The sequence below is a fragment of the Emys orbicularis genome, chromosome 1 (assembly GCF_028017835.1).
Source record: "Emys orbicularis isolate rEmyOrb1 chromosome 1, rEmyOrb1.hap1, whole genome shotgun sequence".
Taxonomy (NCBI): Eukaryota; Metazoa; Chordata; order Testudines; family Emydidae; genus Emys; species Emys orbicularis.
In genome coordinates, this window is record NC_088683.1 from 125,970,412 (window position 1) to 125,994,564 (window position 24,153).

Genomic DNA, 24,153 nt, shown 5'->3' on the forward strand with positions numbered 1-24,153 from the left:
AGAAATAGTCCCTTTAGGGGAATTGCCCCCTCTAATTTTGTGATCCTCTGTCATGATTTTTACCTTGTATGAAATATTTTGTATTGTTAAAAGCCTGAAAAATTGGTTCTTGGCTTCTCCTGAATATTTGTAGTATCTGCGTTGATGCCTGTTGATCCTGATCTGTGCCTAAGACACTTGTTTAGCAGCTAACCTGAGCCTGTTTAGAGAGGAACTTCTTTAATAGCATTACACAAAGTCAGAGCAATATTGGTGTGGGAAATGTAGTTGAACAATGCTTTAATTATTAGGAATTAAAAGTTATTGAGAGGACCCAATTGTGGCACAAAGTGTAGATGAGCCCCCACCAGGAACTAAATCTCACTTCCTTTGCTCATGTTGCATCTATACCCCATATTAACTGTTTCTCAGTATGGGCCAAACCCACAGAACTTACTTAGGGAAAAAGTCTCCTTGAAATGTGTGGAAGATTTTCCTAAATAGTGAGACTGCAGGATTGGGCTCATGTTAATTTATCAGATTAAATTTTCACTTATGAAGTGTTGATGGATGGGAATTTACATGTTCATAGTCAGGCACAAGCAAATGTTAAAGGACATTGTGCTTGTAATTCTGCCCAGTGCTCTACTGAACACATACCTGCAATCTTCTCAGAAGTGTGGCTGCTAGCAACCATCGCTCCTGCTATTTCAATCAAACAGGAAAACAGTTGCCTAAACAGCAGTATATTGACAATCAAATATAATATTTATATTGAGGATGGCTATTAAATTCAAGGTTTGAAGTTTGGGTTGGTTAGAATAAGCATCCACAAGTCCAGATGTTTATCTGAAGATTATTCTGTGTAAAACTCTTGAGTGAGCAAAAATGACCTAAAACTCTCACAAGAACAGGCTTTTTTGCACACTTCCTGGTACTTGTGCTTGCAGCTCACCTGGAGATGTCACAAGGACAGCCATTTTGGTGTTCTGAGGGTATTTCCAGACCCGGACAGAAACTGAAGTGTGTTTCAGGGATGCATCTCTGAGCATTTCAGAACCTTATAAAAGCTTCAGTTTTTTTTAAGCATTAACAAAAAGTTGTTATTTCACACATACCGGCTTACTCATTACTAACTTTTATGCACCTCTGTGTGGTGTTAGCACAACAGGCAGCCTCCAGCTTTGGGAACTCCCAGAGGACAGATCCTAACACAGGACTCACATTGCTGATAAGATTTTTAGAGACCATTTCCAGAGTAGTATTGAATCCCCTCGAAAGTCTTGACCAATTTATACAATCAGTTAATGGGATCAAAACCAGATTGTGCTCTGGGGATCTTCTTGGGCATGAACGGGAGAAGAATTCATCTATCTTCCTCCACCGCCACTACCTTCAGGCTGTGTTGGGCCTGGAATAACCCTCATTGCTCATGGGTCCATCCCCCATTCCTTGAGGGGGCTGATTGGTGGACCCGAGTAGTTGTGGACTCACCCTCACTTTTCCCCCAGCCTGCCCTTCTCCTGTACCTGTGTGCTGTGGTTCAGAGGGCCTCCATGAAGCAGAGTTTTGAGGCATCCTACACTCCCCTCGACACCCAAGCACACTGATGATACTATAGTCTGGTCCCTCCATGTTTGTGGATGGTAGAGAGCAGGGTTGGCCTGCAAGCCACTAGACAAGCCCCACTCATTCTCCCCGTCTGTTTAGGAATTATATATAAAACATGTGGAAATCAGGATATCAAATACAAACGGAAAACAACAAAGCTGCTCTTTGTCACAGCAAAATAGCATATGGAATAGACAAGAGAAAAGCTGAGGGTTTCCAGGTAGTCAGACAAAGAATTCCTAGAGCTGCTTAATAAATTGGCCAGGAATCTGCAGGCTTAAAATCATCATCCCATCGCAAAGCGGAAGAGAGGACAAAGGGCCTGATTTAGCTCCCAATGAAATCCCTGACCAAACGCTCACGGACTTCAAAAGGACCAAGATCTGGCTCAAAGAAGGGAAAAGTCTGAATATAAAGAGCAGGTCTGGCTTTTGGACACCCAATAAACCCACAGCCCCGCCAAACCCCAACTGTAGGAACAGTCATAAAGTTAGGCCTCAGTTATGCTGTTTAGGCAGTCAAACGTTGAGAGGAGCATTGCCCCAGGGAAGCTCCAGGAGGAGTATGACTTGAATTGGTAGAATTCAACCTGAGCCTCCCTGGCATACAGGGGAGTCACGCTCATTGCTCCACACATCAAAGGGCACCCCATGCTAACCCTGCCATGCAGCCAGCGCTTTCCCCAATGCATGGAGATGGTCTTGGCTCCCTTTTCTCCCTGCACTCTTTGCAGTGTCCTGCTCCCTAGGCGATGCAGGAAGATGGGTGAGTCTTCTTGTGCCTTCACCTCCTCCCTACACAGCTACAGAGCACAATTTGTCGCTTAATGCAAAACCGTGCATTCTTCGGGGGGGGGGGGGGGGTGTCTGAGTGTACTGATCCGCACTGTGCTTGGTCTGCCTTATCTTAGGCAGGGAGCAGAGATTGGTGTGTTCTGGCCTGGCCTGGCCTGGGAAAGGTGCAACCAATAGTCCTTTCTCCCAGACACTGCATGGGCCAAAGTGAATGTCTGTTGTACCCCAGAAAGAGGATTAGCGCTGAAAGGGAAAACACTGTGTGAGGGGATGAGTGCCCAAAGAATAAACCTCCCTGGGAGCCCCCAAAATCCCAAAGCTAGTCTTGGAAAAGAGCCAAAATTTACCAGTTAACATAGAATTTAGTAGAATGTGTAATTCCAGTGTCCTGTTCACTCAGGATTAGTTATGTGATTTCAGCTAGTTCTGTACACAGAACCTCCACAGGGCCTTGTGACTGAGCTCCCACCAAGGCTACTCCCGATGCTAGGACAAAATCTTGCTTAAGCTTGTGCCCTCCTTAAAGAAGCTCCCCCATCAGAAATGGAAACTGTGCATGAGCTTGTCAGGAAAAGAACATACTCCCCTGTGTGTACATCACCATCTTGGATGACTGCTAATCATGGAACTGCTGTCCTAAAAGCAGTAGTCATGGGAATAACAACGTAGTGTGTTCTGTAATCCCAAAAGTAAGAAGAGCATTTGGGGAATACCAGCAGTGACTGAAACCACCAGTGTCAAGCCCTGGGAGCTATGCACTAGGCAGCTGAGAATAAATAAAACAGGTTTTTACACTAGATTTAAGTGTAAAAGCCACAACCAGAAACTGTTTGCGGTGAAAATGAGAATCCAGGCTGAGATTTATCTGTAGCTGCCATACGTTAACTAGCAAAAGTCTGCGCTGTGCCGCACCAGAGAGGTAGAGGACAGCCTTATTCCAATATTTCCCTTGGATCTGCTTTTCAGTGCCTTTCCCTCTGCTTCCTGATCAACTCTGGTCAATGCCCAGTCTTCAGACTTTCTGTACTGCAAATGTTAACTCAGATGTACAATAAGATTTAGTCATTTTAGTGCATCCAAAGAATAATTCTTCACATCTAAGATTTTAAAAAATCTGCTCTGTTTTTATCATCATATTATGACCCAGAGGTCGGTCTCTGTCTTCCTCCCGGTCTTGTTGCTACTCTATGTAGATACATCAATTTCCACTTCTAGAGGAAGGGATGCATTATTCTTAATCAAAACTTGGAAATGTGGCAGGAGGAGGTGCAGCTGCAGATGAACGTTATCTAATTCAGCCATCCTGTCGTTTGAACATCCTTACTTAATTTAATACAATTATTTAATCAGTGAGGATAATATCAGCAGTATGATTCATTTATACAACATGTTTCACAACTGCCTTTACCTCTCTTCTACTTATTATCACCACTGATAATTTCATGAGTGACTATGGAAAAAGAAAAAGAACTGCCGGTATCGTTCTGTGTGGGGACAGCTGTACTCTTCGGGGGACAATGATATTGGAGGATTTTATTTGTGTGTGTGCAGTTGCACCCCTGTTACTGATATATATTTACTGGTTAAATATTTCTGGATAAGCTCATGACTGGATGACTAGGCCAGTGACTGGGTGTATTGTTCAATGTGCAACAATAGCAACATTGTCTTCTGCCCAGACGCACCAGTAAATGCTCCATATTTTGCATTTTTGTTGAAATGAAGATCTCCATGAAAGAGGGTGGGGGAAGTGGGGCCATGGCTTTGTTTCTGGAGAGATGGGGGATGCATTCTTTGAGAAACCCCCTTTCTGGCTCTGTGTTCCTAACTCGTTTGGCTGTAATTTGTACCGTCAAGGTCATTTAGATAGGCAGCAATATGTGGTGAATGTGTTCCCAGAGGTCATGAAAAGCCTCTTTAGTAGAACACACTAGGCTGTGCTTAGGCCAGGTCATTTGAGCACATTTGTATTGCCAGTCAGATGATGCACAGTGTAGTTCATGATTTTGTAATAAACTGCGCAACCTGGACCTTCAGTTTGTACTGTTGAGGGATGAAGTGCTTGGGCTTATACTACAACACAGTGTTTCAATAACTGTATTTTAATAGTAAACTAATATATAAAATATGTGAAAAGAAGCTAGATTATTAAAATCCAAATGGATGTACCTGATTTTTTTATTTTTTTTATTTTCCCTCTCTGAGACTGGTCCACTCAGCCGGGTCAGCCCTCATTCATTCAGTTCCCACCATATGAAGTGGCATGATTTTTTATTAACTCAGACAGAGGGACTCTGGGTAGGGTATTGCAGTCTCTGCTAAAATTCCTACTCGGGCAAAAATCCCGTTGGCTTCATGGGGTTTTTGCCTGAGTAAAGACTGAGTAGAGAGCTCAGGATCTGGCCCATAGAGACATTAAAGAAAACATAATTTCAATCAGTTATTTGGTGGGACAATATTAGTGACTTGGGAGTCAGGATTCTAGAGTTTACTCCAGGCTCTGCCACTGATTTACAGCATGACCTTGGGAAAATCACTTAGTCTCTGTCTGCCTCATTTTCCCTATCTGTATTAATAACACTGTATTTAGCACTTTACATTTACGAAGAACAATACAAACATCTATAAAATGGGTGCAATACATACCTAACCCATCCAGGAGTGTTTTGGCTTGTTTATATATATGTTTATAAGACACTTAGAAATCCTCAGATAGAAGGCTTTGTTTTACATGATACATGATACTTCAGTGAGAAAGCTTAAAGCTCTACAAATCCAGGTGATTCCAAGATATAAAATTCAGATCTTGGATCTTGAATTCTCTGATCTCCCCACATCTCCTCTACCCCCTCCTCCTCCTCCCTACCCCCCAATCCCATACCCCCTTCCCCCTCCTCTTCTCCCCCCCCCCCCCCAAAAAAAAAAGAGTTCAGGAGGATTCAGATCTGGAGTTTTGTTTTTGTCCATTATAGGACTAGGAACCAGCTGTAAAAACTTAGATCAGACCTAGGATCTGACCTCCCCATAGTCCCAAAATTAATGAGGTTTTGGGTCCATCTCTGGTATAGTTTATGATGATCTTTCAACAAAGGAAAGCAAATCACTAAGGCTGTTTGAAAGAATGCTGTGCTGATATTATCATGGCATAAGGGACTGAAATCTCCATTACAATGCATTGGTTCTGCTGCATATACTTCTTTTTAGCAGCCTTAGGGGTATGTTTTGCTTCTGCTTTGCTCTCCACATTTATTTCTTAATTTTTTGTTTTGTTTTGTTAGCCAAATATGCCACTTTTTAAAGGAAACATTTCCTAACCTTTAATCGAGATCATATTTCACTTTCATCACATCTGTGTTTATATTATTACAAGACTTTTAGGTCTTAATGTCTTCTGTTTTAAGCATTAATCGTTTGGGCTGATTATATAAATAAATGTTTGACTTTGTTAACTCTTCAGGAAAAAAAATTGGCCTGTTCTTATCATTGGTATCTTAGAATAACTCTGCATATGTGTGTGTTGGGGGAGAGGGGGAGGAGGCAGGGACCAATGAATGTTGGATTTCCTCTAATAAAAGTAAGCGTGGAAAGTAATGTTAGACTCTGTGATCCACCTAAAAAAATCTCTGTCCCCCCTTAAAGGCACTGTCTACCTGCACTGATCATGTTGGATCTGATTTTTATTTACACTAGGGCCTTTTACACTGCCAGAGTGGTGTAAAGGGCCCTTGGTATAAATGAAAATCAGGCCTGCTAGACTTTAAGATGGCAACACACTAGCTGCAACTGTATTGGTTATAAATAATGGTAAGAAGGCAAAATGCCAAATTCTCCTCTCAGTTACACAGGTGTAAATCAATAATGAAGTAAATGCAGCTCTTCCCAATTTAAACTGGGGAAGTTGAGAGTAGAATCTCTGGTCCAGAGAATTTAAACGTATATCTGCAAGTAAGGAAAGGATAAAGTGTTCCATCACATATTGAGCAAAGGTTCTATTGTTGATCTTCATGTTCAAAACAATTGTACATTATAACCAAATCCCAAAACATTTTTTTATACCAGATCCTAAGGATCTGACTCAGAACTTTTAAACTCTCAGACCAGATTTTAAATGGCTTTTCAGTCCAAATGTGGGCTTGATAGGGCCTTTTGAAATAAGAGAGGTAAAATATTATAAACTCTGAACGGTAAAGTAACATCATGTTGTAAAAACGTGTAATAGCTCAGAATAGTCCACTCATTCTCCTGTATAAAAAACAAGCTTGTGTGACCTCCAATTAATTTACCATTAGCCTGAACACACAATGAAAGTGAATGAAGGCGCAATTTGGAATGACATTTATCAGCTCTGGAACTGTCGACTTCTATTATTTCCACAAGGCCTTACACTTCTTGGCTCCAGAGAAAGCTGTGCTGATTTGAATGAAGAAGAGCATTCTTAGCACCACGAATAGTTACAGCACAGACATCTCCATGGTGGGGTAACTCAGACAGAAAGACTGCCACCTCCATTTCCAACTTGCATTAAATGAGAAATAAAAAAATAAATTGCTTAGTGAGCTAACTGAAAGCCTTGCACTTCACACCAGAAAAAAAAAGGGGGCGGGGGACGATGGGAGTGAGGGAGGCAGGGAAAAGAGAGAGAGAAGAAAAGAAGGAAAGGAAGTGAAGCTCAGTGGGACTGGATAGCCCAAAGATTCATTATAAAGGGAGAGGGTATGGAGCCCTCACCTCTAAAACGTAGGTTTGAATCTAGCCTAAGTCTTTATGGTCAGTGAAAGCCATTCCCATCTGATGACTGTTTGGTGGCCTATATGAAGTGAGGTGGTGGTCTCAGTCAGGTTTCCAGTGGACAGACATTTTTTCGCAGAGCTCATCACCATATCTGGAACTAATCAACCCCTTTTTTGGCACTTATAATAGAGGTCAAGAATTGAATGTACATGGAAACTGACCTCTCTGGAAGGGAGCTGATAAAAGTTGGTGGGGAAGTTTGCATTGCTTCTGATGATCTGTGCTAAATAGAGGACTTTGGTCTCCAGGGATATTAGTCTGGCACATTTCATGAAAATGGGATTTAGGCTCTTAAATCACTTTGGCACTTTTGAAAATTTTGCCTGCTGATTTTTATTCTTTATTATTCTTTATTAGTCTTCACAGGAAGTATCTAGGAGAACTTAACTATCACTTTAAAGATGACATTTTTGTCCTTTATTTCCCTGATCATTTTGTTTATCCTGCTTTAATTCATTTTTAACTATGATGATTACGAAAGTATAAAAGTAATCAAATACATTCAAATATAATAAAGACACTTAACTCAGAAGCTTGCCTGTTTGAGATAACTGAAAGGTGGCATAACTTTGCAGAATTACAAGTATGATGATGAAGACATTCATATTTATATAACATGTTTCCGTATGCAGTATAGACCACTGGAAAATTCCTTGCTTTCTGCAGAATACTGCATTCTTTGGACCAGAATTAGTATTACAGTAGCTTCAGATACTCCAACAGTAACAGGGAAAAATTCCAGTGGAGTTTGCTCTCCATTTACCAATCCTACATTATGGGCCTGATTCTGATCTCACACTGGTGTCAGTCGGGAGTAATTTCATAGGAGCAAATGGACTTTCTGGAATGTAAAACTTACGAAGGGAAACCAGAATCAACCCTACTATATCTGTAATAGAGCTCATGCAAAAATATTACTTCCATCAGTTAAAGGATGGGCTTCTTAATTCACAAGTTGCAGGGGAAAGTTTAGCTCTGCAAGGACATCTTTAACACATCTTGCTTTGGCATGATATGATAGTAGCAGACACACAAGTTGCAGATAAGTATGTGGCAGAATGGTCCAAAAACATAGATACCATTTCTGGATATTAAAAAGTATTTTTTTTAAAAGGGTTTACTATTGTATCTCTTCTACAGGGACAGAAAGGGGCTTCTCTGATCCTTCTTTTGCTTTTCGTTAGAATCAAACTGAAACATGTGACTAATGTATTGTTCAGCATTGTTTATTGCTCTTGCTCTCTTTCTGTGTGTGTGTGTGTGTGTGTGTGTGTGTGTGTGTGTGTGTGTGTGTGTGTGTGTGTGTGTGTGTGTGTGTGTGTGTGTGTGAACAAAGCCAACTCCTGTTGATTTCACTGTTTGTTGAACTCTCTTTATGAATTTGGCCCATGTTTTCAATGTACAGAACCATGGTAATTATTAGTGAACCGTTAAACTTTCCTATAAACATCCAAAAGCTTAGATGCTTATTCTAAATTATGCAAATCTCTGATGGAGATTTGGAAGCTGGAACTAGCACAAAAACAGACTATCTGGTTCTGACTGGGTAAAAATACCCATGAAAGAGAGTGCTTGTGGTACTTCGGTACTTGTGAAAACCAGGGAGTTCAGAGGAAAATAAAAATAGAAATACAAAATTAACACATTTACTCACACAAGTTTACCCAAGTTTTAGAACTACAAGTAAATTTGGGTTTGGATTGAATTTTAGATGACAGTTGTGATTAATTTTTATTTTTTCCACCCATTTCAAGTTTTAAAAAATTACACAAAATATTATTGTCAATGGACTTCTGTTTGGATTGTATAACTATGTATCATGTAGATGCAAATTTAGGGGAAATTCTTACGTACACTGTGCAAATAAAGAATGTTCTCTAATTCTCCAGTTCATGGGGCATTTTGATTCTCAGCTGACATAACACGATGGCATCATAGGAAACATTGCATGATGCATTTTTAGGATTACTCGTTTGCAACTTCACATGAATGGAACGTGACTATGTGTTTGGGTACAAGTATGGCAGCGGCAGCAGCATCTTTATGACATGCTTTATCTTGTGCTCGTTGTAGGATGAAGTGGCCCAGCCGCTGAACCTCTCAGCTAAACCCAAGACGTCTGAGGGAAAATCTCCGACATCGCCCACTTCTCCTCATATGCCAGCTCTGAGAATAAACAGTGGGGCCAGTTCACTCAAATCCTCAGTGCCAGCAACATTAGCCAGTCCTTCGGCCAGAGTTAACACAATAGGTATGTTTGTTTTCTTTTGGTTTTGTTGATGTAGCACAGAGGTCAGCATTAAAAAAAAAATCAGCATTTGCCAACCAATGCCACACAATGGCATATGATAAATCAAAGGTGGGGCCTAATATTGCATTCATTGAAGTCAGTGGAAAAGCGCTCAGTGATCTCAGTAGTGCATGATTGGGATCTTAACTCTTCACATTCAGCATGGGAAAAACGTGTGTTATTTCAGATAATTCTATATGATAACAATTAATAAATGATTGTTCTGTAGCTACCACTGTATTACAGTGATTCAGACATTCACCATTTAAAAGTATAAACAACTGATGAATAAGCTTTAAAAAAATCCCTAGGAGTTACATGTCTACATGTGCATACAGTTCCTTAGAAAATTACAGGTTTGATGCATAGTCCACTGAAAAGCTTTGTGGGACATTATTTTAGCTTAATCTACCAGGAGTAATATTAATGGCTAACTAAAAAGTCACCAGGTACATTTCAAAACATACTTTACATTGTATCTTGAAAATAGTCAGGCTAGCTGCTTTTAGTATTGTTCTGTAGTATATTATTATTCCTCCCTCCCTCCAAAACTGCCTCCCCTGCGACCATTTAAACACTAAATGGTTCTGGTGTTCTTGACACTTTGTATTTCACAAGTGCTTTATATTAAAAGGGGGGGCGGGATGTGTGCCCCCACGTGCATGCCAGGTCCTTATGTGTAATGTATATGTATAAATAACATGCAGACACACCCCATTGTAATGATAATCTTTTCCAATCTACTGTACAAAGTGATTGAATATACAGTACAACCTCAGAGTTACGAACACCAGTTACAAACTGACTAGTCAACTACACGCCTCATTTGGAACCAGAAGTACACAATCAAGCAGCAGCAGAGACCAAAAAAGAAAAGCAAATACAGTACAGTACTGTGTTAAATGTAAACTACTAAAAAATAAAGGGAAAGCAGCATTTTTCTTCTGCTTAGTAACATTTCAAAGCTGTATTAAGTCAATGTTCAGTTGTAAGCTTTTGAAAGAACAACCATAACATTCTGTGCAGTTACGAACATGTCAGAGTTACAAACAACCTCTATTCCCGAGGTGTTCATAACTCTGAGGTTCTACTGTAACTTGAATTGTGATTTCAGGGTGTAAATTAATCACTAACTATTTGGGATTAGGTTGAGACCTTCCTGGGGTGGGGCATGGGGGGCGCAGATTATCCTACAGTTGCTTATTGCGGGGTTTCTTGCACCTTCCTCTGAAGCAGCTAGTACTGGCCACTTTTGGAGACAGGATACTGGACTGAATAGACCATAGGTCTGATCCAGTTTGGCTGTTCCTATGATTTTTCCATTGCAATGCATTGAAACTATTTGAGACACTGTGCAGCATATTCCAGCTGTACATACACCAGTAAGACCCACACTTATGCCCCAAGTTTAAAATCCCTATATGTGGGTCCCAGTGTGCAGGCTGATGGGAGTTATGATTACATGCACCAAATAGAGAACATACTTCTATGGCCAGGGTGAAAAGGGAAATTACTTTATCCAGCATGACATTCTATAAAACTCCATAAATGTTTCATAAATATCCCATTGTTAATTCATGGCTTATTATGTATTATTCTTATTAAAACTACACTATTTAACTTGCTAGGTTAGTAATGTATTTGCATCTTTAATCTGTTTGGCCCTGCTGCTCTCTGTGTACAGTGGGCTGAGTTTTCTTTTTTTTTTTTTTCACTTTAAAACCTTTGTCCTGAGGAGAGTGAACAGCAGCTCTAAGCATAGAGTTAAGAATCTGACCTGCCTCTCATTGGCAGACTGTCTCTTGTTCTCCTCCTCCTCCACCCCTGGTATTTTCTATAGATTTGAGATCCCTACAATTTACTTTTCTCCTTTTAACAAAATGCAGATTTTGAAACACTGTACCTGTAATGAGTGATAATGTAATTGGATAAAAGCTGCGAGGATGAATGGAGCTTTAAAGGTCACTCTTGTAAGAAGAATTAATGTGTTATACCATTAATAAACCATGGAAAACTGTGGAGCAAAAGATAACATACTTAAGTTATTGTTAATGACATAGAGTTCACTGCTTTATATCTCCTAGCTACAAATACAGAAAGTGACTTTTTGAGGTTGCTAGCTGAACAGTATCATTGTGTGTACTGTACAAGATAAGCTGTCTTTAAATGCGGCACAAGAACTGGACAGACACAGGCTGCTCCTATCAAAAATCTGTCCTTTATGGAGGACTGGATGATTCAGAGGCTTGGTAATGGTATGTGGAGCCTTTTACTGCTAAGTAACTAGTTCACAGCCAGCCACCGTTGTAGTAAGCAAAAGCCATTACCATGTATAAACTCTTTGTTGACCTTAACAAAATGAGTTGTTTAGCTCAGTCAAGCCCGCAGCAGAAGTTTGCACATGACATAAAACCACCACAATTGACAACCTTGTTGTCCCTTTAAGCAAAAAGACCAAGTACTGAATGGACTAGGTAGACTGAACTATCTTCTTACTTTGAGAGGTAGGTCGCTCCAGCACAGGGCTGAAGCACACTGGTGGGAACCTTGCAAGGCCATTAACCATGCTGTCTCTGATCTCTGGATAAAAAGAGGACTTTGGTCTCCAGGGCTGTCCACGAGATGGTGGGCCTTCTGACCTAGGTGGGCTTAGGCCCACTGTCCTGGAATTCAAATAGGCTGGCACCTTTCCCACCACTAAATTCACTTTAAAACCACCTTTTAAAATCCATCCTTCAGACTGTTTGTTTTCACTGTGCTCACAATATTTTTCAGTTGTATCTGGTCAAGGGGAGCATGCACCTTTATATCAGAAATAATGTAGAGCATGTAGCTGGTGAAGTGGCACATATGGTATGTGGTCCTTTGGTTAGATACATCCACACTGCCTGTAAATCATGCTATAACTTGAGGAGTCACACGTGTCATGATTTCACATACAACTTTAAATCAAGGGATTTCTTTTCAGAAACAGACATATGTCTACCTATTAAAAACAAAAACAAGTCCTCCCTTCCCCCTCCCCGTTGTCTCCAACATCTAGATACTGGTTTGGCAATCCCTGTAACTAAGTGCATTTAGTATCTCTCTGTCAGTAATTCACCATGTACCCTAAACAAAAATAATTTACATTCGACTTGTATCTATATTAATCTTTTCTCTGCATTCCAGCATATTGGCAGCTATTGAAAAACATAAGGAGTGCTTGCTTTTATTCACTGACGTGTGCCAAATCTTCTCAAAGAGAGTGGTAGTCAGGAAAAAAAAACAAATGGTCTGGAGAAGGGCATGAATTCCAATTCTTAGGCAAATTCAGCTATAATACAGATTATAACTATTATACCCACCCTAATCAAGAGCACTGCTGTTTTTAAATGTCACTGTTTTTTTGTTTGCTTTTTAATTTATTCTGACCAAGTGCAAACTTGATCAATAACAGATGCAAGGTGGGGAAAGAACCAAGCGACTTGCTAAGATGGGGACCACCCTCCCCACCCCAAAAAAAACCACCCTATGATACCATTTAGGAGGTGTGGATTACATCCTTCCTAGCACTGTCATTGCCCTGAAAGCTGTCATTGCCCTGAAATCACTGAGCCAGGTCATTTGGTAAAAATAAGTTATGTGGATCAAATTAATTTTATGTAAAACTGCCAGTGTTTTCAGATACCTAACTGAAAGGTATTTGTTGATCTGCTCCCCCTACACCCAGACTGTACAGAAACTTTTGCTTTCAATTCTCCAAAGGAGACCAGAATGCCAGGTTCATTGGGGGTGGGCGGGGGGACGGAATGGGGGCACAGCAGGGCAGCACTGAACTAATCTGACATCAGCTTCTTCCACTGAAATGTTTTAAGCAGCAAGACAATGTTCTACGTTTTTTGGCAATCAGTGGATCAGATAGAAGAGTCTAGCAATACAACAAGGATGTGTAATCTGACATGATTAGACAAGGCTCTTTAGGAACAGAACATTCATAATTGAGACAAAGAAAGAGTATTAATAACACTTTCCTAACACGGCAGTTAGCCATTTTATATTTCCTTTCTTTAATCTTAGTGTTTTTCAACAAATCATGGGATTTAATAGCGTGTTTTGGCAGATTAGAGGATTTATGGCCCAGATGTTTTTTGTTCTAAAAATGGATTAGGGTGTAAAGTTTGCTGGAATCCATGGAACATGTTGAGGCAAGCCGGTCATTTTGTGTGTGATTAGTGCTTGCCTTCTGTCTCACAGTCCCTCCATCTGTCACAATTCACCAATGGATCTGGTTAGATTTAGCCTCATGTCACAAACAGAAGTCCCTTTTCTGGGCAATTTCATATTACAGATTCATTTTATGCCTTTTTTATGCCCTAGTTAAAAGACAGAAAGAAGTGTGTGTGGAGGGGGGTGGGTGGGGAGGAGAGATAGATACTAGCTTCTCCTATAATGTTTGAAAAATAGACCGGGGCTTGGAGTCTTCCATCAGTATTCCATCCTACAAATCACATGCAGATCATAATAAGTATAATCTACAGTACGCTAAAGGAAAAAAAATGACAGAGTATCACATTTAAAATTAAATAGCATTAGCTGTGCTGGTGATGATTGTAACATTTTAAAATGAAATAATTCAGCTACTCCTAGTGCTGAACCCTAGGCAGTAAATTCACAGCCAAATGGTGTAGACATCTGACCTACTATCAGCAACATGAATAGAGTGGGAACATAGGTCCATGTAGCTGCGGTTTCTTATACATTTCTGAATGACAGGTGGTGGTGGGGAGCATTTGACGGCGGAAGTTTCTTTTCCCAGCCATTATGCGCCTTGTATCTATAGCAAACCACCGCCACCTGTGGTTTATTTTAATGTATTCACAAGTTTTAAGAAAGGGAAGGAAAAAATGGTCTATTTTTAATAGTTTTGGATTGCTTGCATGATCAAGGCCTCCCACGTCCCCTATCAAGTTACATCCTGCTGTATACAGGCCACAAGGCCAATCTCTATAATGTTGGGTAAACATTGAAACTAATGGAATCAAGTATCAGAGTGATGCTATCGGTACTAATGTTTCTCATGGTTTATACCCAGGTGGCTCTATCATAAGAGCAGCATAATTTCCAAGCATAGACAGGTTTATGGGTCTGTTCATTGTCTCTGTCTCTTTCTCATTTAACTAAGTGCCCAAGGAAAGCACTGATGAGTTTCACTGACAAAAGCGAAAATGTTTTCTCGTAACTTTCCTTTCTTTCTTCCTTTCTTTTTAAGATATTCTTTCTTCTATCACGTCGTCAGGTTATTTAAATGACCATGATGCTGTTACCAAGGCAATCCAGGAGGCCCGACAGATGAAGGAGCAACTTCGGAGGGAACAACAGGTGCTTGATGGGAAGGTGGCTGTTGTGAATAGTCTGGGTCTCAATAACTGCAGGACAGAAAAGGTCAGTTCCTGAGACTCCCTTTTCTGATAGTCACTTGGGTGATCATATTTTCCTCGTGTTCAGGCATTACAGACACACACACACAATCTCCTTCTCCCTCTCCTTTCTCTTCCCTGCTCTGTCTCCCTCCTTCCTTTTAGAATATCTGCTTCTGTCAAAAAACAAACAAACAAACAAACGAAAAACAGCCCCACACAGACACGGAGACAATAGAGCCTAAAACATAGTTAAAGTCCTTATGAAAACTTTAGAGACCACTAATTCTCTGTTCCAGGCTGTCAATATGTATTATGACTAGGTAATCTTTGAAATATCTGGGTCTGAGTAAAAATCTTGCTTTATGGAAATGCTTACATGTTTTTGTGAGATGAGCTGGATTTGCAAATATGCAAGCTTCTTTAGGAACATAAGCTTTGCTGATACTCGGGCTCAGCTTCTGGGTATTTAGCTTTATGAGGTTGTCATATATGATGTTTCGTGACCATTGCAACATAGAACTGTCAAGTCATGTTAGATGACTTAGCAAAACTGAAAAAACTGAGAATTGACAATACGAACTGCACCAAATACTTTCAGTAGACCTTAGAAGCGTTGGAATTGAGGGGGCCCTGCATTATTCTAATTTTGCCTGCTAAGCTGTAATAAGCAAAATTGTCAACTAAGGTAATATTTTCCTCTCAGGGAACACTTATATATATTGTATCTAGCACAGTCGTTTTGTCATGGGGGTTACAAGAGTCACAGGTTCCACGACTTCCTGCTTTTTTTCAGGAAATGCCTGTGACTACTTTCTGCTGCCCTGCCCCTTGCTGAAGGGGTACTTAGGCCCACTGCTCCCTTCCTGGCCACGTTTACATTGAGATGAAGTCAGTTATGCTACCCAAGACAGAAATGTGCAAAAGTTGTTGGGTGCTTCACAAATTCATGTTTTTACAATATATTTTCCATGATTTTTTCCCAAATATTTCTCCACACAAAACTGTTTTAATGCTACAAAATAATCAAGATGAAATATTATTGCATTTGGTGAAAACGAAATTTTATCGGATTCCCAGTTCTGGTGGCTCTTTCATTCCAAGATCCCCATGTGACTCATTCAGATAGGCAGACAGATAGAATAAAAATGATCAGCTACTTAGCAATAACTTGAAAGTCAGTCATCCTGGGAAGCTTGTGAGTCAAACAATATTGTCCAGAACGAGCAGATTGCTAATTTGGATAGCTTTCCAGTTTCCCTGGTTTTTAGATGGAGTTTGATCAATAAGCTGTGAGAAGCCAGCAGACCGGATAATGAATGTTAAATGTACATGTGAGTCTGTCACTACTGTACTTTTTCACCAGCCTAGCATGGGTGTAAATGATGTAGAAATGGCTCCAATTTCATGCACTCTCCTGAGAGGAAGGGGGAGAAAAAAGAGGTCAGTGTAATAGGTGTCTGGCAGTACATAAAACCTCTTTTAGAAGAATAAGGGCACTGGGTATTGAGAGAGAGGGACAGAGCATGTTTATGGCATTTCACATAGAAGAGTAGCAGAAGGGAAGGGGGAAAAGTGGAGTGTCAGCTATAAGGCGAAGTGATCACAAGCACAAAGGAATTTATATTCAAATATTTAAGCATTCTTGAAAGGATGCTTGGAGCAGAAATTCCTTTTCTGTGCTCCCCATGTAGAAATGACTTTAACACTCAGCCAGATGCTAATGCAAAGTGACTCAAGCTATTCCTCGCAAGCATAGCTAAATTGCCGTTATTTGTTAAGCGCATTGAATTCAGCTGTGGATACAGCAGTTGGTTGCATTCAGAAAGCATCTGTACCCTTTTTTTTTTTTAATCCTCCAAAGCAGAGACAACTCTACCTATCTCCCCCCTCTCCTCCCCTGTGCTGGCTGGGAATTGTCAAGTGACAACCGACCAAATCCTTTTGGACAGGAAGCCTTCATCCTGAGTCCTATATACTTGCAAAGCAGGCCTTGTGGTTGGATCAGGGAGCCCATTAAAAGCACTTTGATGGTATGGAAATTCATCTTCATGAAGCACCCAGGCCCCTAAGCAGCATGCTGTTTAGCTGTGGTTACAGATCAGTCATTCACATCGGAGGGCAGTAATTGTGCTGACGGCTTGTACAGCAATGGAAGTACATAAAATAATCCCAGGCCCTCCACCATGGCACTGCGAGTTAATCTTCTTTAATACACAGATCAGCTGTTGTTCTAACACATGACTTTATGCCGGCTCTAGTGACTTTGCACAGCCTTTTGATTAAGTAACAGGAGTGGAACCATCTGCATTCGCTTTATTCTGTTACTTTCCTATTGTTAGGCTCCTCCTTGCCCTTCTGTTTTCACTTCTCACCCTCACCGCAAGCTCTGGGGTTTATTTTGCTCTCTAGTTCATGTTCCCTGTTTGGCTTGGGTGTGCATGAGTGGAAGATATTGCATTTGCAGAGTTGGGGGGGGGGGTTCAGTTTTTCTTTTCTAAAGTGGCAATAGCTTTTTTGATACAATAGCTGCCAAACTTTTTCAGGATTTCATTCTGAAGAAGACACAAAGGTTAGATCCAAATCGTAACTCTACGAAAGTGCAATGGTGTTTGGATCTGGATTGCTGGTTTGACCCATTATACTGATAGGGGCTAGTTGTGAAATTTCCTTTGGATATGCAGGATCTCAGAGTTGACAGAGATTTATTGGGGGGGGGAGGGGGGTTGGATTGACCCAGCAGAAAGAAAGGGAGGTGGCTGTGACGTTTGGTAACCTAGCTGAACTTTCCATACATTCTGGGTCTTCTCATCTAATTATAGCCAGACGGGAAGTTCTGATCCAATTCAGGATCTGAACTTCTCCAAAGTTTGAGGGTGTTTGGGTCTAGGTTTTTGCTTAAAGCTTTTATCAAGACCTCCCCCTGGCATTTGAAAAAAAAGGAAAGTATTACCAGTTTCAGTTAAATTATATTCCTAAGATTTTTCTTTCCTTTTTCATGGAAGAGAAAGAGAGAAAGGTAGTGGGAAGAGAGAAATTGAGAACATTATAGATTGGTCTCTAAGGGTTTACATCAACAAGCTTAAGGGCCAGCCCAGTGATTTAAGAGGCAAACACACCAAACTGCCAGGCCTTTGGGTTTCCTGCTTTTGTCCCTCGCTCCCTGCAGAACAGGTGGGAACGGGATAGCTACAGAGGCATTGCAATCAGCGCATTAATGATTGGTTACGGTGCTTGCACACATGTATACTGATACATAGCTGTGTATGCCATGTGCTGGAGAGCAAGATGATCCTGAATCACTTCATTCTCGCTGGAATGTTACTAATCTTTATGGGCCAGGCACACTGTGCCATGGTGCGGTCCAGAGTTTGAGTCCCTTCTTTCCCGGTGTTGTCGGTATAGTTATGGAGATATTTCTGGGGCAGGTTGAACCTTTTTATTGCACAAATAGTAATCCCACCCACCAGTGCCTGGGTCTGCATTTCTGAACTGCCCAAAGTCACGAGTACTGTTAAGGATCTGTCTGCTGGGTGTGGCTGGAAAGGCACAGGGGCAGGAAATCCCTTTTATGAATGTGCCTCCTAAAGCCTCAGGAGGAGTCAGAGAGAAATTGTGTGGGATTGGATAGGCATTGTGCTAGAGGAGGCATAAGCAGGAAAAAAGATTCAAAAGTGACTAGGATTTTTGGATGCCTTGATTTGTGGGCACCCAACACTTTATGAGTACTTTAATTTCAGAGGGTGTTAGTAAAATCTACATAATGAATGTAGATTTTACTGAAACGTATTTTAATTGGGAATTCAATAAAATATATTTTTGAAATTCTTTTCTTGGAAATGCTTCAAGATAAATCAGAAGTGTGTGTGTGTGTGTGTTTCTGGTTTCTTAGAAACCCAGGAACATAGTTTTATTTATAATTGTGATCTACAGTTAATTATAGCTTGATACTTACTCTACATAAACAATATTACCTTTTATAAATGTAGCTCTAAGAGTGCAGATTTTCATCCAGAGCAAACACTGCAGTGGGCAGCATCAGCAAGTGGACTATGATCTACTTATTCAGCCAAAAAACTGCACATTCTTCTACACATTGAAGGTACGCAACCACAGGTACTGGTGTATGTGTGCATGCATACAAACACACAATGCACTCATATACAAATACACAACACGTGTGTGCATACAACAGATGCGTATGCTCCACCACAAAAAAGCTAGCCAGAAATTTGTATATACACTCAGAACCTATAAACAAGTAAACACACATGTACATACTCACATATCTGTAAACACACACACACACAGGTGTGCATGGAAACAGCTCCACAAATACAAATTCATGTGTGTTCAGGTATGTGCCATCAAATAGACATACTAATATCTGAGTGCTGTGCACACCTATAAATACACAAGCAGCACACACACACACACACACACACACACGCACCAACCAACCATAAGTGTTTCTTAACCTATGATACCAGTTCCCTCACTTATTGCTGAGAGCACATCCCTCTTCTAAAAGGCTCTGACATGTACTTGTCTGCTGGGTTGTAACTAAAGAGCTATTTGTAACAATATTTATTCCAGCATTGTAAGCAGAAGCCTGTTTTATTACTCATGCTTTTGGAACACTAGGTCCAGGATGCCTTTCCTCTCATTTCCACCCACCCCATCTCCCATCATCCTCCTCACTCCCACCCTACCCCCCCTTCTCTCTCTTCCCTTTAACAGAGTGCCAAACATGAAATGACAGTGACCAATGTTGACTTAATGTGGATGTTTAATAATGAAAAAAGTGTGTCAGTTCCAGTGTTAGTTACAAATGGCACTAAGTGTATCGGGTGGCAGCCCTGTAATAATTTTACATCCATCATTCTTTCCTGATGCCTCACTGGTTGCGTGATGGATGGGGCCAGCAGAGTTAACTCCTAAGGAACTGCAATGGTCTGTTGAGCTGAAGTGAATCCAGCCTGTGCTTTCCCCTAAGGGGAGGTGAGGAAGTGCATTATTATTAATCCTGAGCTACCAGATGCTGCTCTTAGAGAAATAGAAAACTAGAGCTCACTTCACTGAAGGCATGGGGAAAAGCTGCTATAAAATGGGATTTTAAATTTTTTTCAGTTTTTGATTTAAATAATACATTGTTCTTCCTAAAGGCTAAATTGGAGCTGGAGTTCCCAAAGGGGGCTAGATCCAAAGCACACAGAAGCCAGTGAGAGTTTTTCCATTAACTTGAAAGGGCTTTGGATAGGGCCCATAGTGAGCAGGCTGTGGATATAGTAAACCAAGGGAAGGCAGGAACTGGGGGCAGTTAACTTGTTCTTGTTTTCTAAGTAGAAGGAAACCCCTGGAAATTAATTCAGAGGTACAGTGCTTATATTCTGTACCAAAGTGCTCTGCAAAAGTTAAACCCTGCTCATTTTAATGATCCATGTAGTATTTTACTGGAAAAATACTGTAGCATTTCTGCTGGCTAGCAAAGGCTATACTGCACAGACACGTTATATACATTTATACATCAAACTCAGTGTACATGTAATATATGTGTCCTGTAATTTGTAGCCCTCTCTATTTCTCATTGGCCTGGAAAACACTAGAACAGATTAATAGTATAATATTTTTGTTCTGTTCTCACAGAGTGCAGAGAGATATGTCTGTTTATAATTTTTATACTATGTGGGGACGAAGGGCTTTTTTGTGACAACTGACTGTTAGAAACTCCAAATCACCCTCCAACACAGAAGTTAACATGTGGTCCCTGGTTTTTCCTATCCATCCTGCACACCCAGTAAAACCTTCTTAATTCTGTTTTGCTGAGATTTTTTGCTAGTGGAAATTTCTTGAATGCAGGGTAGGGTGGAAGGGGTTGCAATCCTCTTTGTTAATGCTATCAATGGAGAGCAGACAGTTTTCAAAGAGCACGACAACAAGGCAAGCAGGTATTATGTCATCGCCCATCCATCACTCTGTATGTCAGCCTTTCAATAAGTCCAATCAACAATCTCAACAGGATCATTCACAGTAAAGGGGCAATTTATTCAGAGAGCTTCTGAAAATAGTGTCTTTTCCCCTGAAATATCTTTATTTTTTTTTTAATTGAATTAAAATACATTTTAATACATTTAAAATACATTGCACACTGCACAGATCAGGTTGTTTTTGCCCAGCATTGCTAACTAAGCATTAAACATTTTGATTTGTTTGAGCGTAAAGTTTAGTTCATTTTTTCCCATTTGCTTCTTTGGGTTTGCATATATTTACAGCCTCTGCATTTAATGGCCACATGCCTTATTTTCACAGATGGCCAGTGGAAGACTTTTTTCCTTCTTCTCTCTCTCTCTCTCTCGCTCTCTCGCTCTCTCTCTTTTTAATAGAGCCTGCTTTTAGTTTTGCTACATTTGTCACAGTGCCACCACTTTCAGCTAGCGAGTGCCCACGCATGGTAGGGAATGATTATGGGATGAGGTTTTTGTCAAGCTTTATGTGGATTCCTCCTTTTCATTTTAAAGCAAACTTTTTTCTGGTTGACCTTCATCCCTGCTAAAAGTTCATATATGTATATAAAGGGAAAATCGTGTGTTTTTTGGATACGTCATTATGGTGGGAGGCATGGGCAGGGTTAGCTAATAAAATGAGCGATGCACCAGGGAGGGGCGAATTGTGCCCACAGATGTGCGTGTGCAACTCCCATTGAGATCAGTAGGAATAGCACACAAACATGTGAGGGAAGAACCCTGGGTCCTATAGTGATGCCAAAGTCTGAATGGGCATGTAGCCTGGCTTCTCTGTTCACTCCTTGGAGTAATCACCCTCCAAATCGAGTTCAAGACAACATTTGCAGCGTCGCATGGGGAAGCTGCCCCTGAAGCTACCTATACCAAACTCAGCATTACTAACCCCAAACATTCAAAACACATGAGTCAGCCCCTCTCCCCATCTCCAAATCATGGCTTAAAGAAAGCATGAGGATTTTTTTTAAAATGTTTTTGAATTTGCCTTGCAGTTTCTGAGCCTCTAAGGGTCACGATTTTAAACTTTGCTCTACCATACCACCATGAAGGCTGGAAACCGTTTTTTTTTTTTTTTTTTTTTTTAATGAAATCTTAGATTCTCACAAAATCATAGCGCCAGGAGCTGGAGCTTTAAGTAAAACATCAGGTATGTCAAGAGTCACAATAAGATCATGGCCAATATCAACACTTATATCTGGCCTGGGAGTAAGCAGAACCTGGGCCTCATTCTCCTCTAACTCTCAATTGTGTAAATTGGGAATAAACCCACTAAAATCAAAGGAGTTAAATTAGTGTTAGTGAGAAGATGACCAGGCCCATTTAGTCTGGACTGTCAGGCTTTTGCATGTATTCTTTTATTTGAATTACAAACAGCCTCTAGCATCCTGGTGTGTGTGTAGGACTGCTCTTTGTTGGAATGAGCACGATGTTGATCCTGGTGAGCAAACAAATCAGGCGTTAGTACAGTTTGGAAAATCTGGCAGTTTTCTACTCAGGAGATAGTCTAGATGGAAAATGTGTGAATCTCTTTATTAGGGCAGAGAGCATTGCTGAAATGTTAGGCAGTGGCTTAGCAGCTTTCACACCTAGGAAAAAAATTGGAAGAAAATAGTCTATACATATGTAATGCTTCTAAGTAATTGAGTCACTCATTGTTTAGTAAACAATTACCAGCAAAGTGGAGTCCGCTTTCTTAACTTTGTGTTAAATGATGCAGGCCCTCCCTCCCCGGATATCCTGTATGGGCTGTGATTTCCACTTCACTTCATTTTTTGGTGTCCCACACTTTTTCTCTGATTAACCCTTCATTGTCATCATAGACCAAATGTTATGGCACTTTCTCTCCTGCTGGGAGGAACACTAATACTTTGTGTTTATATTCCATTTTTCACCCATAGATCTCAGAGCATTTTACAAAGGTGGGTATCTTTATCTCCATTTTACAGATGGGGAAATTGAGGCACAGAGAGGTTGAGTGACTTATCCAAGCATGTCAGCTGTGAAGTCAGGAATAGAAACCAGGCTCCCTGACTCCCAACCTATTCTCAGTTCAGTAGATCACTGCTGTGTTCGGTTGAGTCCTGGAATAAGCATGGCAAAACCTTTTGCAGGAGGGAAACAACTGCCTACACCGCTTTTTCTACCTCTCCTCCATCCCTTCTCCGAGAAAAGGGGCTCCACATGTTTTTGAAGTCTTGACAGTTAACTTACAGAGGTCACCACAAAAATACATACTGGACCGCTAAGCCCTCTTCATCTTTGCAAAGATAATTCCCTGTTTCTTTAGATTTGCTGCTTTCTACCATTTTTAAAACAGTTTGTTTTAGGCAAAATGTTTTCTAAACAGCACCTTACTTGTTGAGGAAGTTTTAGTTTGTGGAGTGAAACATTAATAAATACATTAGGGGCCTGATCCAGAGGCCATTGAAGTCAATGGGAGTCTTTCCTTTCACTTCAAGGGTCTCTAAGTCAGGCACTGTATGAATTCAGTGCTAGTGGAAGGTGCTGAATTGGCAGCTCTGGAAATTGAAGGCCTATATCCACAAACAAGTACAACACAGGAAGTAAACATGCATACTCCATTCCACTAATGCCCATTAGTTCAATCTGGAGTCCACCTCTGAGGATAAGAGAGTAGTTAAGACTTTGCACGGTCAATTCAGAGCTTCTCTTTTTTATAATCAGGACAACTTTTTACTAGAACAGCTGCTAAGACACCTGTTTACTGAGACCACCAAGGGTAGCTCACCAAATAGCTATCAGGCACTTTTGAACCAAGAGTTCAAACGACTGGGTTTGAACAGACAACCAGCAGTCAAAGGGTTTGTACCCACTTCCCAAGCCATCCAGTTCCAATTGAGACTGGAATTGAATTGTTTTAAAACAAGTACCATAAAATCAGAAAGGCCCCTCAAATGAGGAGTGTTGTTTTATTTCTTTTAATTCTGCTTTTAGATTTGGTGAGTGGATTATTATTCCATAGACAAGAAAGAGATCTCAGATAAGTAAGAGTGAAAGAGCTGAGGGGGTGGTGAATACGTTGTTTCTTCATATTTAACTTCGATGAAGCAACAACAACAAAATCCCCAACTGATAAATTGTTGTGACATTATAAATAATCTTTCATCTTCTTTGGTGGTCCATAGAGTTTATATAATTGGAAGGTTAAAACCCTTCTTTGTTGTTTCTTCCCTTTTCATTAGTACAGTAGAAGGCTATAAAGTAGTGCAGCCAGAGGGGTTTAACAATTACTAACTCAACATTTGAAA

The 24,153-nt window shown here is 40.5% G+C and overlaps 1 protein-coding gene across 3 annotated transcripts in view; it reads left to right on the forward strand.

Annotated features, from left to right (window-relative positions):
- Positions 1-24,153, forward strand: part of SOX5 (SRY-box transcription factor 5) — a 306,808-nt gene that overhangs the window by 260,036 nt on the left and 22,619 nt on the right. For 2 of the 3 annotated variants that reach the window (XM_065405070.1, XM_065405079.1), the window contains exons 9-10: positions 9,249-9,426; positions 14,744-14,889. The exons of the other annotated variant lie outside the window; for it this stretch is intronic. In XM_065405070.1, the coding sequence (XP_065261142.1) occupies positions 9,249-9,426; positions 14,744-14,889 (324 nt within the window). The remainder of the gene's footprint in view (positions 1-9,248; positions 9,427-14,743; positions 14,890-24,153) is intronic. 3 annotated transcript variants of the gene reach the window in all.